We start from the raw sequence: 18,394 nt of genomic DNA on the forward strand, positions 1-18,394 counted from the left end.
GAAAGCTGCTGAGATGAAGCATAGAAAGTTTTAGCCTCAGAGGAGAATTTTTTCAGACAGTTATGAGGATGTGAAAACAAGAGGTTATAGTGGATGTAACCTTAACTAGAGCATTTCGTGGCAGTGAAACCTATATTATGAGGAATCCTTTTCACCCTAGCCACTCCCTCTTTTTCCTTTCTGTCCCCCCTTTTTCATTGCTTCTATCTACCATTTAGTTCCACTTCTAAAATATACAAACAGACTACACAGTTTTCCCACCCATTGTTCATCTGTGCACTCGATCTTTCTCCTGCAGTTTCTACCAAGTGCACCAGTGAAAGGCTAACCCAGATCACATGACCTTGTGTGCTTTTTCAAGCTTAACTACTGTTTGCCTATTCAAATAGCCAGAAGACTGGCAGCAGCAAAGCTGGCTTTATTTGTTGAGTCTTGTCTAGTGAAGTGAAAAGAGCTGATACTTTTTTCTAGCTGCATTTTTGTGGGGGGAGTGGGGAGTGAAATTATTTCTTTTGTCCTCTGTTTGCAGCTCATTGAGAATCAGGCATGCATATAAAATTACTGTATCTCAGGGCTTACCTTTATGGACAGGAGGGGGAAAAAACAGATTTATAAGCTTGTCTGGAAATATTTGGGATGCTTAGGAAAGGCACAAAAGTGGGAGATAATAGAATAATAAAACACAACAAATGAAGGATTAGCAGAAGTTGTTTTAACTAGTGTAGCAGTGGTTTTGTTGTGTCATGTGTAAAAAATAACGTGCTGCTGAACATTTCAGAGTGGCAGTGGTAATTTTTCAAAAGTATGTACCAGTTTACAACAGAATCAGAAATCAAACCTATTGTAGCTTTCAAGGGCTACAAAATAGCAATTGATTTTTTTATAGATTTTACTTAATATGTAGGTGTAATTTAAGTGTTTTAGGGATAAATTCAAAAGAAGGATGGCATGAAATCCTCCCCTGTCCACAGTCCATTCTTTTATGTCCTGATGGTACAGGTAATACAAAAGTTCACATGATGACAATTTTCAGTGAATTCCTACTTTCAGTCGTATTGATTAGTTGTGGCATTTATAAAAGTCTGAAACAATAGATGTTCTTCTAGCACAACACATTCCCTTTAATAAGATTTGTTTTCTATTACATAAATGAGCATTTCCCTCATAAGAAAAATAAATACAAAACTAAATGGTATGTGTAGAGGATCAAATTGAGAATAGTAATGTGTGTGGCAACTAAATTTATCCTGCACCATTCAAGTTAGGACAAAGTTCTGTGTAAATGTGATGTTCTATTATTTAAATAGCATTACCCTCTTGTCAGCCGCTCTTCCTATAATTTCCAATATTCCCTAAAACGGGTTACCACTGTGTGGCCCTGTAACACTTCTGATCTACTCCTAACCCAGTACAGTATTCTACACCATAGTAGAAATGTTCTCAGACAGCTCTCTCTGCAGGACCATTACACAGTGTAGCAGCTTCATTTATTTGCTTTTGTTGTGCTGTTAGTTTATACAAAGGCAGGAGATGAACCCAGCACAAAGCATAAACAACATTCTTTTGGCACAAAATGAAATATTGGACAAGAACAAAAAGGATGAACAACGTTAAGTCTTTAAATGAATACTCATTAATTTAAATAACATTATTAGATTACTGTATTTATAAATAATACCCTTAAAAGATGGAAAATTCATAAATTAAGATCCTTCAGTCAATCTTAACTCTTGCATGAGATCAACAAATGAGTTTACAATATCTGTCAGTCACTTGACAGAGATTGTAGCTTCTGAGATATCACCAGCTAAGCTTACAGGTTTTTTTCATACACCTAGCTGAGATTAGAAGAACAGGAGTACTTGTGGCACCTTAAAGACTAACAAATTTATTTTAGCATGAGCTTTCGTGAGCTACAGCTCACTTCTTCGGATGCATAGAATGGAACACACAGACAGGAGATATTTATACATACAGAGAACATGAAAAGGTGGAAGTATGCATAACAGGAAAAGTCTAAGCAATTGAGATGAGCTATCATCAGCAGGAGGAAAAAAACTTTTTGAAGTGATAATTAAGATGGCCCATAGAAGGTGTGAGGAGAACTTAACATAGGGAAATAAATTCAATTAGTGTAATGACCCAACCATTCCCAGTCTCTGTTTAAGCCTGAGTTAATTGTATCTAATTTGCATATTAATTCAAAATCAGCAGTTTCTCTTTGGAGTCTGTTTTTGAAGGTTTTTTTGTTGCAAAATTGCCACCTTCAAGTCTGTCACTGAGTGGTTAGAGAGGTTGAAGTGTTCTCCCACTGGTTTTTGAATGTTATGATTCCTGATGTCAGATTTGTGTCCATTTATTCTTTTGCGTAGAGACTGTCCGGTTTGGCCAAGGTACATGGCAGAGGGGCATTGCTGGCACATGATGGCATATATCACGTTGGTAGATGTGCAGGTGTACGAGCCCCTGATGGCGTGTCTGATGTGATTAGGTCCTGTGATGGTGTCACTTGAATGGATATGTGGACAGAGCTGGCATTGGGCTTTGTTGCAAGGATAGGTTCCTGGGTTAGTGTTTATGTTGTATGGTGTGCGGTTGCTGGTAAGTATTTGCTTCAGGTTGGGAGGCTGTCTATAAGCAAGGACTGGCCTGTCTCCCAAGATCTGTGAGAGTGAGGGATCATCTTTAAGGATAGGTTGTAAATCTTTGATGATGCGCTGGAGAGGTTTTAGTTGGGGGCTGTAGGTGATGGCTAGTGGCGTTCTGTTATTTTCTTTTTTAGGCCTGTCCTGTAGTAGGTGGCTTCTGGGTACTCTTCTGGCTCTGTCAATCTGTTTTTTCACTTCAGCAGGTGGGTATTGTAGTTTTAAGAATGCTTGATAGAGATCTTGTAGGTGTTTATCTCTGTCTGAGGGATTGGAGCAAATACGGTTGTATCTTAGAGCTTGGCTGTAGACAATGGATCGTGTGGTGTGTCCGGGATGGAAGCTGGAGGCATGTAAGTAAGTATAGCGGTCAGTGGGTTTCCGGTATAGGGTGGTATTTATGTGACCATCGTTTATTAGCACAGTAGTGTCTAGGAAATAGACCGCTTGTGTGGATTGGTCTAGGCTGAGGTTGATGGTGGGATGGAAATTGTTAAAATCACGGTGGAATTCCTTGAGGGCTTCTTTTCCATGAGTCCAGATGATGAAGATGTCATCAGTGTAGCGCAAGTAGAGTAGGGGCGTTAGGGAACGAGAGCTAAGGAAGCGTTGTTCTAAGTCGGCCATAAAGATGTTGGCATACTGAGGGGCCATGCGGGTACCCATAGCAGTGCCACTGACTTGAAGTTATATATTGTCCCCAAATGTGAAATAGTTGTGGGTGAGGACAAAGTCACAAAGTTCAGCCACCAGGTTAGCCGTGATATTATCGGGGATACTGTTCCTGATGGCTTGTAATCCATCTTTGTGTGGAATGTTGGTGTAGAGGGCTTCCACATCCATAGTGGCCAGAATGGTGTTTTCTGGAAGATCACCGATGGATTGTAGTTTCCTCAGGAAGTCAGTGGTGTCTCGAAGATAGCTGGGAGTGCTGGTAGCATAGGGCCTGAGGAGAGAGTCCACATAGCCAGACAATCCTGCTGTTAAGGTACCAATGAGATTGTTATCTTGCATGAATTCTACAGCAGACCATCTGTTTCAGGCACTTTATACAGATTGTACCTCCCTCAGAATCCTTCTCAAAACTTCCAACTAGTATAAGCATGGTGAATAGAAGTCTGTGGTCTAGAAAATAGGACATTAGACTGGGAATGATGAGGAGAGTGGAGTTCAGTTCCTGACCCTGTTGCTGACCTGCTGCGTGTAGCCTTAAACAAGTCACTCCATGACTCTCTGCTTTGGTTTCCTCCTTCAGTCTTGTCTACCTGGTCAATTTAGATTATGAACTGTTTGGGTCAAGGAATTTCCCTTACTCTGTGTTTGCACAGCCCTAGCTCAGTGATACCCCATTCTCAATTAGTGCTCTAGAGCTAATACAATAATAATAATGAAAATACTTGAGTAATTTCAGTGAATGCTAGCTATTTTTCTCACTGAATTTACAAGATGTGCCAGCAAAGCTTGAAAATTTCTAAGATGATAGTTACTGGTTTCACAAAAATTGCAAGTTCTGGCAGTTTCAGCATTCATGCTTATAATTTTTATGAACTGTAGCTATAAGTTTCATAGAATTCACAAGCTTTGCTAGGGGTGTTAGTAAAGTTGATAAATTACATTAACCTTAGTTAGTTTTGCTATTGGATTTACAAGTGTCACTGACTCTTCAGAGTTTTTTGCATGGATTCAAAGATAGAAGTTACAAGGACAACTGTCATTATATAAGAACATGATCGCATCATCTGAAATGCTTCCAGTTCCATGTGCAGGGCCAGTTAAACAAGCAGAACTGCAGGGTCTCAATGCGTGAGATGATAGGGAGAATGGGGTTTAGATTTATTAACAACTGGGGAAACTTTTGGGCAAGAGGGAGCCTATACAGGAAGGATGGGCTCCACCTAAATCAAAATGGAACTGGATTCTGGCACTTTAAAAACTGCTCTACGACCTTTCTAATTTTAACTAAGGGCTGGGGGAAAGCCAACAGGTGTGGAGGAGCACATGTTTTGGAGAGAGACATCGCTTAGGGGAGGATCTATTAACAGGGATTCTCTATGTCCTAGTAAGGAGGAGAGGATGGAAGATGATAAAATATGGGTAGGATCTGAGGAGAAATAGTCAAATGAAAGAGTCCCATTCAATTACATCATGTCATGTCAGACAGCTAAAAAGTGACAAGTTTTTAAAGTAGTTACATACAAATCCTAGAAGTCTAAATAATAAGATGGGTGAATTAGAGTGCCTCATTTTAAATGAGGATATTGGTATAATAAGCATCACAAAAACTTGGTGAAATGAGGATAATCAATGGGACAAGTAATACCAGGATACAAAATGTATTAGAAGGACAGAACAGGTTGTGTTGGTGGGGGAGAGGCACTATATGTGAAAGAGAGTGTAGAATCAAATGAAGTAAAAATCTTAAATGAATCAAATTGTACCATAGAATCTCTATGGATAGTAATTCCATGTTCTGATAATAAGAATATAGCGGTAGGGATATATTACCAACCATCTGACCAGGATGATTATAGTGATTGAAATGCTCAGGGAGATTAGAGAGGCTATAAAAATAAAAAGCTCAATAATAATGGGGGATTTCAACTATCTACATATTGACTGGGTACATGTCACCTCAGGGTGGGATGCCGACAGAGTTTCTTGACACCTTAAATGACTGATGCTTGGAGCAGCTAGTCCTGGAACCCACAAGAGGAGAAGCAATTCTTGATTTTGTCCTAAGTGGCGCACGGTATCCGGTCCAAGACGTGAATATAGCTGGACTGCTTGCTAACAGTGACCATTGTATAATTAAATTTAACATCCCTATGGTGCGGAAAACACCACAGCAGCCCAACAAGGTCATATTTACTTTCAGAAAGGGAACTACACAAAAATAAGGAAGTTAATTAAACAGAAATTAAAAGGTACAGTGGCAAATGTGAAATCCCTGCAAGCTGCAAGGAAACTTTTTAAAGACACCGTAATAGTCTCAACTTAAAAGACCCCAAATTAAAAAACATAGTAAGAGAACCAAAAAAGTGCCACCATGGCTAAACATCAAAGTAAAATAAGCAGTGAGAGGCAAAAAGGCATCCTTTAAAAAGTGGAAGTTAAATCCTAGTGAATAAAATAGAAAGGAGCATAAACTCTGGCAAATGAAGTATAAAAATATAATTCGGAAGGCCAAAAAAGAATTTGAAGAACTTCAAGAATTTGAAGCTTAAAATCTCAAAAAGTAATAGCAAAATTCTTTTAAGTACATCAGAATCAGGAAGCCTGCTAAACAACCAGTGGGACCACTGGACAATTGAAATGCTGAAGGACCACTCAAGGACTATAAGGCCATCGCGGAGAAACTAAATGAATTCTTTGCATCGCTCTTCATGGCTGAGGAAGTGAGGGAGATTCTTTTTAGGTGAAATATCTGAGGAACTGTTCCAGATTGAGGTGTCATTAGAGGAGGTTTTGGAACAAATTGATAAATTTAACAGTAGTAAGTCACCAGGACTACCCAAGAGTTCTGAAGGAACTCAGATGTGAAATTGCAGAACTACTAACTGTGATTTGTAACCTATCATTTAAATCGGCTTCTGTACCAAATGACTGGAGGATAGCTAATGTGATGCCAATTTTTTAAAAGGGCTCCAGAGGTGGTCCCAACAATTATAGGCTGGTAAGCCTGACTTCAGTACCGGGCAAATTGGTTGAAACTATAGTAAAGAACAGAATTGTCAGACACATAGATGAACATATTTTGTTGTGGAAGAGTCAACATGTTTTTTGTAAATAGTAAGGCATGATTTCCCATCTATTAGAATTCTTTGAGGGTCGTCAACAAGTATGTGGACAAGGGGAATCCAGTGGATATAGTGTAGATTTTCAGAAATATGTTGACAAGATCCCTCACCAAAGGCTCTTAAGCAAAGTAAACTGTTATGGGATAAGAGGAAAGGTCCTCTCATGGGTTGGTAACTGGTTAAAAGATAGGAAAAAAAGGCTAGGAATAAATGGTCAGTTTTCAGAATGGAGAGAGGTAAATAGTGGTGTCACCCAGGGATCTGTATTCAACATATTCACAAATGATCTGGAAAAGGGATAAACAGTGAGGCGGCAAAATTTGCCGATGATACAAAACTACTCAATATAGTTAAGTCCAAAGCAGACTATGAAGAACTACAAAAGGATCCCACAAAACTGGGTGACTAAGCAACAAAATGGCAGATGAAATTCAGTGTTGATAAATGCAAAGTAATGCACATTGGAACACATAATCCCAACTATACATATAAAATGATAGGATCTAAATTAGCTGTTACCACTAAGAGAGAGACCTTGGCGTCATTGTGAATAGTTCTCTGAAAACATCCACTCAATGTGCAGCGGCAGTCAAAAAAGCTAAAAGAATGTTGGGAATTATTAAGAAAGAGATAGATAATAAGACAGAAAGTATAATATTGCCTCTCTAGAAATGTGGGGTACACACACATCTTGAATACTGTGTGCAGATGCTGTTGCCTTCATCTCAAAAAAAAATGTATTGGAATTGGAAAAGGTTCAGAAAAAGGCAACAAAAATGATTAGGGGCATGGGAATGCTGCTGTATGAGGAGAGTCATGTCTGTTAGTCTATAAGGTGCCACAGGATTCTTTGCTGCTTTTAAACATCCTTACAGTTGTTTTTCGTGCACTAGCTTGAGCCCTGTGAGCACAAGTTTGTCTTCCCAAGCTGGGAGGATCAGTTCTGGAAAGCAGAATGGGAGGATAGAAGTAAATACTTCTGTTCTACATATTTTAAACCGAATGAGCCAGAACACTAGTTGTTTTATGAGCTATTTGTTTTTAAGACAGAGGTGATATTTCTGTGTTTTCCTTTCCACTTTCACTTTGTTTTAATTTCAACTTGCTTCGATTTTTATATGCTGTTTCATCTGCTGAGATAAACTGCATTGCAGCTTCAAGACCACATTCCTGCAAAGAGTGACTCTCATGGCTGATTTTATGCACTGTGAGAAGTTCCCTTGAATTCACTGGGCTACTCATGGTGCAAAAAGTTAAACATGTTCATAAGTCTTTTCAGGCTAGAGGTCTAATTCTGTAGTTAAAGTTGCTAAGTGGTTTTGATGCAACCTTCTAATGGATGCTGGAGGGAGAGTAAAAGATGGCAAACTTCTGCCTGTGATTTCATTGGCACTGCTGCGTGAAATAAGGGTTTACATGATCAAGACTGGTTTAATAATTGGTGGTTTATATATATATATAATCAGTTTCTCTCGTTTAAAGGTGGGATAAAAATACTTTACTACTATCTGGGCTGTTCTGAAAACTATTCAATGTTTTAAAATGCAATCTAAATACTAAGTATTGCTAAAAGATGGAAAAAAGTTCTGGAGTAGCTGCTTGCAACCCCATTATTACTGTAGAGTTATTTTGCACTTCAGACAGGGATTTTCAGCATCTTTGTTCTGTATAAAAAATGCAGCATATCTTCCCCCAAAACACAGCATTTTATCCTCTGATTACAGAAGTAAATTCTCAGAAAATTCAAAGTACTGTTGATCCATTAATTTGAATCAGATATCTTCCCCCTCCTTCCCTCCCCACCCCAGTATTATCTTAGCAATGCAGTGTCCCTACATAGTTTTAAATTCACTGAATTTTTGTGCATTGGCTGTATTTGAAAAAAATAGGAATGTCATTTATTGTTGTTGATTTTAACTTTCAGTTATGAAGAGTTTAGTGTGAGCTGGCACTAGGAACAGTAAAAAGTGCCTTAATCATAATTATTGGGTTTCTATGTGGTTTGCCATAGAGCAGAGATAAGGTTCTTTATGTTCCCTAACTGTGCATTTCCATACCTTTAACATGTTGATATTAAATTTAAAAGAAACCAAAATTCTGAATTTCCTGGGTTTACAAAGCTTGTTTTTATGCTAATTGCAACATTCCTGTAATATATTTACCTTAAATTGTTGATATGTACTCTCAGCTGTAGCTTAATCTTAAAAAAGGTTTTGCCTGATATGGTAAAACTTTATATTTTAATATTGCAAGAAGGGAGTGGTTATTTCTAACCAATTATACTTACTTGTATTTATTTCTTTTTCTTATTTATTAGAACCAACATACATCACAATAGGTCCACCCACATGTGAGATTTTGGAGAACTGCACATTGACTGAGAGAGACTGTATGTACAGTTTCAGACTGGACCAAAATGGTTGCCGCATTTGTCAGTGCAAAACTAGTGAGTACAGAAATCATTGTGGTTCATACCTTTTTTATCAAGATGTTTTTTATTTTAATGTTGAGTAAAATCTTGGAAACTTTGAAATGGAAATCAGTACACAGGTACATTACTATAATTCACTGTTTTAGGATTGATTATTTTCTTTGATAATTATTTTTTTTGTAAAAATACAATTGAAGCATTTGTTTGGAGACAGAAACATTCAGTATTACATGGACTTAACAGCTAAGGAAAAAAGGTAGGTAAGGTTTTGGACTTCTCTTTGAAAATGTCCCCTTGGGAATTTTCTTAGAACGTTGATATTTCATTTTTTCCTCTACTTTAAAAAAAAATGGTTTAGCTTTGATAGAAATAAGTGTTTGTTCAGGTGTGTGAACTTTTTTTGCTCTTTGAACAAAATCATTAAAAATGCAGTGTTCGTATTTTCTTGGGTTTAGTATTTGGATGCCTTGCACTTCATATTTATATCACAGATTCTCATCTGGCATGTGACTTTTACAAGTAAGATATAACTTTGAGTCTTGGGAGCACTGCCCTTATCAGTCATGTTAGCATTGTCATAGGGAAACAGCAGAACTTGATTCTCGGTACACATTTCATTGAGAGTTCGTAGTATAAAATTGAAAAATAAAATTTGAATCACTCCGCATGGGACGTACGATTTGAAATCTCTGCATGCACAAAGAGAGAGAGTTTGCAGTATAGCTGTCAGTCTACCTTAGGAGTTCAGCCAAGGAGAGAGGCTTTAAGCCGGGGGCAGCAAACTTTTTGGCCTGAGGACCACATCGGGGAATAGAAATTGTATGGCAGGCCATTAATGCTCACAAAATGGGGGTTGGGGTGCGGGAGTGGGTGAGGTCTCTGGTTGGGGGACCGGGCTCTGGGATGGGGCTGGGGATGAGTAGTAGGAGGGTGCTCTGCGCTGGGACTGATGGGTTCGGAGTGCAGGAGGAGGATCAGGGCTGGGGCAGGGGTGCAGGTTCTGGCTGGGGGTGCAGGCTCTGAGGTAGAGCTGGGGATGAGAGGTTTGGGGTGCAGGAGGGTGTTTCGTACTAGGATTGAGGGATTTGGAGACCGGGAGGGGGGTCAGGGCTGGGGCAGGGGGTTAGAGGGTGGGGAGAGGCTCAGAGGTGCACTCCGAGCGGCGCTTATCTCAAGCAGCTCCCAGAAGCAGTGGCATGTCCCTTTTATGGCTCCTATGCGGAAGCATAGCCAGGCGGCTCTGCACCCTGCCCCATCCGCAGGCACCGCCCCTGCAGCTCCCATTGGAGCACTGGAGGGGGCCATTGGAGCACCTAGGAGCCAGAGCGGGGCCATGCTGCGGCTTCTGGAAGCCATGTGGAGTGGCCCCTGTGCCCCAGCTAGAGCACCAGAGCGGGGCCATGTGGCTGCTTCCAGGAGCTGCGTGGTGCGGCCCCTGTGCCCTGGTTGGAGTTTGCCCACCCCTCTTTAAGCTCTATTGGTAGCTTCACTAGAGTCCTGACAGTGGAGACTGTCAAAGAGATGTTCTGAATTAATGCATCACTCTGGTCCCCTGCCCCTCTTTCCATTCTAACTGACTCCACTCACCTTCTAGGCTGAGCTGGATGATTTCAGGTGCCCCAGCGGATCAAGGATTATGAGGGACTTGTGCTGTTGGGCGTCCTGCAACTTCCTCCTGGAATTTTCCACAACAAGGATGGAGGTGTGCTTGTAGACTGTGTTTTTGCCAGCAGAAGCCAAAAGAACCAATGGGCTGATCCAAGCCCATGGAGGTTATTTAGAGGAGTTTTTCTCTGGTGGTGGTAGAGTGCAAGAGATTCTAACAAAGAATAATACATAAAGTAAACGATAATAGTGGTAGCTCTGACCGTTTATATTTTTTGAGAACCAGTTGTATTAACAATAAGGAAAAGCTCCCATTGACGTCAACAGCAGCAGGGCTGGATTGCCTGTCTATTTCCTGCCTTTTGAAATCTGGACAGGGTTTTCCCTTTGCTTCTTAAAGCAGAACAAATCATTTGCCTCTTCCAAATCTTGCATTGGCTGGTGCAGTGAGAGGAAGCAGAAACACTCGTGGAGTAGTCCATGCTCCCTAGGGAGACCTTTTTGTTCAAAAAAGGGGCAAATGTGCACCTTTCGTAGTGCTTGCTGAGTGCAGCAGTTATGGGTTAGAGTCTGAAAGCTCTTTCTAAACAGCAGACCATGCCTCTTTGAGACTTTGAAGTACAGGTCAGCACATGATCTGATCCTCTCTCCCCTTGAAAAAGCAGCAAAGAGTCCTGTGGCACCTTATAGACTAGACTGTAGTGCATGCATCTGACCAAGTGGGCATTCACCCACAAAAGCTCATGCTCCAAAACGTCTGTCTATAAGGTGCCACAGGACTCTTTGCTGCTTTTACAGATCCAGACTAACACGGCTACTCCTCTGATACTCTCTCCCCTTGCTCGTTCTTGACTGCTATCATCCCCATACTACGTGCATGGGAAAAAATAGGGGTCCCTAAGTCCACATGTATCGGTATAGCCGTGCTACTGTAAGCCTACAACTGTCCCACTGTAAGATCACTCGTATAGCCATGCTGTGCCGAGGGCAGACAGCTCTCCCGTCGACATAATAAAACTACCTACTTGAGCAGCGGTAGCACTGTATCTCCTGCCGACATAGCACTGTGCACGTGATGCTTATGCTGGCGAAACCTCTGTCTCTCAGGGCGGTGTTTTTTCACACTTGTGAGCAACAAAAGTTTTGCCAACATATGGATTAGTGTAGACATGGCCTGAGTCCTCCCCACTACTTCTTGCACAGTAGTGCAGTAGAATATAGGATTTTACCTCTAATGAAGTATAAAGAAAATATTACTAAAGGGCTAAAGGTCAACCAAATGCTCTAGCGTTTTTTACCTTGTGAAATCAAATCTGTGTCCTGAACTGGAGAACTGTTGCCAGTTTTGAAGCCTGGGGATGCATGCAGAATATTCAAGTATGTCATGCGATCCTGTCAATGCCAGAATGCTTCTGGGAGATTGCATTGTGGCAGGCTGAGAATTGAGACCTGCTTTCCCTGCAAATGATATGAAGCTCAATTCCCATCTCATGAAAGCAAAGAAGAGCTGTGCTGCAGTATTTATATTATACTGTAGCCTTTAACTGCTCTTAAAACCGAAGTGTGAAGTCTAGTATTCTGAAATTAGAAGTGTTAGTGTATAATTTACTGGCAGGGCTTTTTTGATCAGACAAAAATCAACGCATTTATGTAGATATATCCGTGGTACTGTTTTTATTATATTTTCCCTGGGTAAAAGAAAAAAAATCATTCCACCGCAGAAGTTAAATAATAAGAAAATGTATACTGGTATGTGTGTAGCTACACACACAGGAAAAAAAGTGTGAAAAAATGTGAATGTTCAGCACTTCTGCAAATTAGGCCTCAGGTTGAGCACCCAGAACGTATATTTAATAGCCACTCATGAAAAGTTTTGGTTAAAGTGGCTTTTGCCAAGCATCACATAGCAAGTTGATGGCAAAGGCAAGGCTATCATATAGATGTGCACAAGGATGCAAAAATAGGTTAAACCTTAAACCTAGCATTTCCTGTCTTCTAGGATGGACCTAGACTGTTTTCAGTGGTAGCAGATGACAGAACAAGAAGTCAAGTATCGGAAGGGTAGCAGTGTTAGTCTGGATCTGTAAAAAGCAACAGAGAGTCCTGTGGCACCTTTAAGACTAACAGATGTATTGGAGCATAAGCTTTCGTGGGTGAATACCCACTTCGTCGGATGCATGTGAACAAGGAGTAATGGTCTCAAGTTGCAGTGGGGGAGGTTTAGGTTAGATATTAGGAAAAACTTTTTCACTAGGAGGATGGTGAAGCACTGGAATGGGTTACCAAGGGAGGTGGTGGAATCTCCTCCTTTAGAGGTTTTTAAGGTCAGGCTTGACAAAGCCCTGGCTGGGATGATTTAGTTGGGGCTTGGTCCTGCTTTGAGCAGGAGGTTGGACTAGATGACCTCCTGAGGTTCCTTCAACCCTGATATTCTTTGATTCTTTGATTTTGCTATCTCAATAACATTATTTTAACATAGTGTTTTTTAAGGGCAAAAATAAATTCTATTATGTGCAACAATAACAATCTATCCCTGGCATAACTGGGCTTAGTGGTCATAGTGGGAGGCCGGCTGAGTCTGGATACCAGGAGACCCCAGAATCTGAGACAGGGCAGACCAGGTGTCAGGAGACAGGCAGAGTCAGGAGGTCAGTCTAAGACAGGCCAGTGGACAGGCTGGATACCAGGAGGTCAGAGTCAGGTAGCACAGATGAGGCAGTCCTAAGCAGGGAAAGACCCAGTTGCAGGCATGACTTCTTGTTCCTCTGCTTGGTTTAAAGAGAAGCCTTGGAGTTTTGCCCACCAGATCCCTTGACTAGAGTACTCTGCCAAATCTGAGCTTCAACTTCTGGTGACTGTTTACAAGTCACTGGGTGGTGGATCGGAATGTACAGGCTCCTAAGAGCACTGTGGCCTGGGATTCGAGATCGGTGGCCCCTGAAAATCCCAGATCTCTAAACAGCATGGTTTGAATCCTGAGACTTTAGCACTGCAATTGAGACAACTTCCCCTGGAACAAAACCACTAATTTCATGAGTTGGCAGGAGGAGAAGGCAGTGTTCATCTATGGACCCAGAATTGCTGGGTTACATATGCAGGAGTAGCCCCATCTAACAGATGGCATAGGTAAGAACAGCTATTTGCTAATGTTAAGTGGCTGAGACTTAGATCTGCCATGTAAGATTTGGATTCTGTTTCTGGCTTGTCTAACTTGTGAGACCTTGCTCAATGATAGAGGTTGTGAAAGGCATGGAATTATCATCACCAATTCACTGAAGTGAGTAGAAATCAGGGTTTCCTGGGTCTCAGCACAATGCATGTTCTCGTAATCCTAAGCATATTTTATGGGCACAGCCACAAGAGGCAGAGGATCTACTGCAGTAGCTCTGTCCTGTCCAGAAGTTCATCTCTGTGTAGACTCCTGAGATGAGGTGCTAGTATGATGCATGTTCAGTGCAAATGGAATCTCAAGAGTTTTTGGTATCGAACCAAAAGCAAACTATGTTGTTTGAAACATAGATGGGAAATGGTGATTTTTTCAAGCATGTGTAACTACCAAATCTGAATGGATTTTCATGTTGCCAGCAAAAGGCACCTCCTTGACCCTAGGATTCTCCATCTGCCAAATGTCTAAATCCCACCACAAATTATGGAGGCATTAGAGTATTTTTTTAAAAGGCAGACATTTGTAATGTAAGGGCTATGACTGCTCCTCCCATAATTAAATATGGCACATAAATGATACAGAAATTATTCTTCAAGCATGACATTGTCAGATAGCATGATACCCAAGGCACCATGGCAGGGATGAAGTGTCTTCAGAAGGGACTTGAATACATGGATTTGTGAGATAAAAAAAAGAGGAGTCAGAGACAACCCCCAGTTTTTTAGCTTGAGGGATATGGAAGATGGTTGTGTTGATGACAGTGACAGAAAAAAGGGGTCACGTGGAGCTGAGTGGAAAGACCTAGAGTTCAGTTTTGGCAGTGTGAAGCTTGACAAATGAGTTAGGAGACATCCAGAAGGCGATGTCAGCGAAGGAGATTGAGATGCAGGATTGGATGAAGGCAAGTCAGGAGCAGAAGTACATCTATGGGTCATCAGTGTAGTCATGATAGTTGAAACTGTGAACATATGAGGAAAAAAAGGGTATAGAGTGAGAAGAAGAAGAGAGCCAAGAACAAAGCCATGCAGAGTCCCCTACACAGTGGGAGAGTATAACCCTAAAAAAAATTCTCTTATTGTGTTACAGGTTAAAAATTTTGAAATGTTTGTCATTTCACTCCCTTAATTGTTGCTTACCCTAAATATACATATTTGGGGTTGTGGTTTTTTAAAAAAAAAAATCTATCCTTACCATTAATTCTAACCATTTTTGGTGAACATCTCTCGTCTATGACATTCAAGATGCTAGTGTATTTAATGTAGCAGCCTTTCTGTTGAATTTAATATCAAATATAAGGCATATATGCATATTGTATGTAGTGCAAATTTCTTTGAATTAGTATAAAAATGGGGAAATGTCTGAACACTTTCTGATGGTGAAGGTTTTCTGCTGCTGTCATGAAACATCAACATGTCTCATGAAACTAGGATAGTGGTATCAAAAAGTACAACATTCAACTAACCAGCTTGAGGACAGGCAGAAGAAAGTATTTTAGCTTGCTGAAGGTAGGAGAGTCCTGGCAGAAGTAGGATACTCTTATCCTTCAATATAAATGTCATTGGCTAACAAATGTATTGAACCTCTGACAATTAACTATGAAAGATCATGAAAAATGGGGAAATATCAGAATGCTGGAAAAAATGTAATGAGATAAATTCTTAGAACTGGAAAAGAGTGATCCTGACAGTAAATGTATGGTAAATCTCTAAATTCAATCCCTAGTAAAATAAAATAAAAAGATTATCTTTATTTAAACACCTAGAGGATAATGAAAACATGCACATTTAACAGGATGGGTTTGTATTATGATGAACAAATCATAATAGAGAAACTTGATCTCTTTTCTTACTATAATTACAAAAATACCCTAAGGGGGAGGAGGAAGAACAATAGGTGGTAATAGTATACTGATTTTAGTAAAGAATATATGCCGCATGAAATCAAACTAGCAAAATTCATTCAAACTTGCTTGGATGTGTGAGGATTGTCACGTGGAATGAAAACTGTCTGAAGGACTACAAAAGCCAGGTTACTTGTACAGGCAATATCAAAGAAATATTTAGTAGCAAGTCCACATTCCTGAAGTCCATATGTGATATGTAAATCCCAGAACTGTTTAAAGCAATTATTTATTAGGGCCATTTGCACTCAGTACACTTATGAAACATTTAATTTAAGCAGGGTTTTAGAGCGTCTCAACACTCCAACCCTCTGTTTTCATCAGTATATTGGAAATCAGTAGAGAGTTCTAAAAGGAGGAATAGTTAGTGTGGATCTGTGGAGGCTATATTCAGAAAATTCCAGTTACTGTTAAGTAACCTAGTTCTCTCCTTCATAAATTTGCCTCTCAGTTCCCCACCCCTGAAGATGAACTAGCACTAGCAGTCCACACCAAGAGGATGGCTGAGGAGTGCTTAATTAAAAAGGTACTGTAAAACAGCTCTCCTGAAATAGGATCTGGCCTCAGCATCATGAGAATAATGATGGGTAAAGAGATATGTAGGTAGCTTCTTGTAGCCCCACTACACATCTCAGAAATGGACAGTATACCAAGGCATGCTTAAAATGCTGCCATAGCTCTTGTTTAATTAACAGTAGGACCATCTGGTATCTGAAGTTTTGTCTGCAAATTAGAAGACAAAGCACAAAACAAACGTACCTTCAAAAGCTTCTGCACCTCTTGGATTTCTCTTCAAAAGCCATAAGTAGCTTGGATGATTTATAAAAAGAATGTCTGTGTCTAGGTAATGGATGAGAGCCTGCTTCACATGAAAATTATGGAATAAATGTCTTCCCATGAATAAAGGGATCAAGAGAAGAAACATGGAAAGAAATGCACTATCTATAATAAGAAATTCTGAGACCATTTCAGACTTTTAGGTTTGGCCAGAGCACCAAGGTGTCCATGTGGGGGGGGAAGTAAATGAAAGATAAGCTTATATCTAAGTTTAAGAGATTAGATTTTGTTTTACACACATACCAGAGGAGACCAATTAAAAAGTCAATTCACAAGGCTAAATAATAAAACTAGGATAGATGGTCAAGTGGAAGATCCTTTATGGATTAAATTATGGAATTCTTTATGGACTAAATTGAATCTCCTTTAGGCCTGATTCTGAGACTGTTGAGCACCCTCCCAAATCTTGTTGAATTCAGTGGAAGCTGGGCATGCTCAACACACCTTAGGGTCATGCATTGGCAGCTTGTGTGAAGTTCTGTCTGACAAGCTATGATCCATTGAGATGCCATGCTGGGGGGAGGGGATTCCATGCTGATAACTATTGCAGATAAAATAGCACTTGTCACTCATACAGGGTTAGCTGCACTGATGTCCCCTTTCAGGTCTCTCTGAGTGCCCCCTGTAGATGTTTACACCATATGCCTTTACCTATCCATGGGCAGAATTCCACTGTTCTCCCACTGTTAGACCAGGTCCTGGGCTACAGTACCACATGTATCAACCATTCTTGCCCTGCATGTCCAGATGAGTTTGGGCACCTGCAGTTCTTCCCTTTAGGAGTCTGACCAGTGATATAGTGATCAGACAGCCTTCTTAAAACAAAAATATTGTTTGTTTTAGCAGTAGGAACAAAGCAGACTTTAAAAGAGTAAACAGTCCACATGTGTGTCTATCTTACCTAAAGGTTTAGCATCCGTTGATGGCAGACTAGGCTGTCCTGACTTTTCAGACACTCCTGAGCAGGGTCCTGGGCCTTGGTCTAGTTCCCTCTAAATGATTACTGCTCTCTCTTGAGAGAGGGTCCCTTTTAAATCCCTGCTACAGTTCTTCTGTTCTGTGCTCATGAGCCTTTTCCTATCCCATTTAAAATCAGTTGTTCTTCATGTGCTGGTCCCTGTGTGTATTCTACTCTGGGTACTCATGTGCCTAAGAAGATTTTTTTCTAATAGTTTCTGTTGGTCTGCACTCTTTTCCTTCTTGTGCTTTGATCTGCGAGTATAAGGGGCCGTTCAGATTGACCGCATCTCCAGTTCGTTCTTACTGCTGCATGGTCAAAGATAGAACTCTCCAGTGTCCACAGGGTTGATTTTCCTACATCGAACATGCAAGTATTATAAATTGTAGATAGCATACATAAAAAAAAGTCTTAGTTTAGTTTAAGTAGTTTATAAGATAGACGGACAGATTTCAGGGAATACCCACACCACACACACACTCTCTTCCCAGTACGGGACTCCAATTATGCCTAGGACTCTGGGTGTCAAGAACTGCATCTCCTGCCCTGTTCCTTCCCAATCAGCAACAACCATCAGAGGTGCCTCTGCCTCAGAGAAGCTTATATCTCTGCTAAGTGTAGCATCTGTCACTCCTTCCTACCCTGTACCCATTAAATATAGGAGGTTCAGGGTTAGGAAACACCTCATGGAACAGGCTCTGAGGTCCCAGTTGGATTTGGGCTGGGCAGACCCCACTATACAGCAGTCTGAGATATTGAGTGCACTACCCAGCACTGCCACTTTGGATGGAGGGACAGGCAAAGGTAGAGGCAAGTACTCCTAGTCTCAGGCTCACCAGGAGGGCAAGAAACCCTCTCTAGAGTCTACAGAAAAATACTGCTCTATATCCACTTCTAAGATGTAGAAGTGGATATAGAGCAGAGGAGATCTGATTTGCCCCTATGCTATTGAGGTCAGGTGACTATTCGTGCCTTGTGCAGGGAAGCTCAAAAACCCATCAGGGTTGTGGCTAAGAGACCCTCCTCTTCATCACTGTTGGTACTGAGTAAAAAGA

At 40.7% G+C, this 18,394-nt stretch overlaps 1 protein-coding gene across 2 annotated transcripts in view; it reads left to right on the forward strand.

Moving 5' to 3' along the window:
* The window catches only part of CRIM1 (cysteine rich transmembrane BMP regulator 1), a 320,862-nt gene that overhangs the window by 220,156 nt on the left and 82,312 nt on the right, over nt 1-18,394 (forward strand). For both annotated transcript variants that reach the window (XM_045011826.1, XM_045011827.1), the window contains exon 8: nt 8,760-8,888. In XM_045011826.1, coding sequence (XP_044867761.1) covers nt 8,760-8,888 — 129 coding nt within the window. The remainder of the gene's footprint in view (nt 1-8,759; nt 8,889-18,394) is intronic.

Source organism: Mauremys mutica, chromosome 3 (assembly GCF_020497125.1).
Source record: "Mauremys mutica isolate MM-2020 ecotype Southern chromosome 3, ASM2049712v1, whole genome shotgun sequence".
Classification (NCBI taxonomy): domain Eukaryota; kingdom Metazoa; phylum Chordata; order Testudines; family Geoemydidae; genus Mauremys; species Mauremys mutica.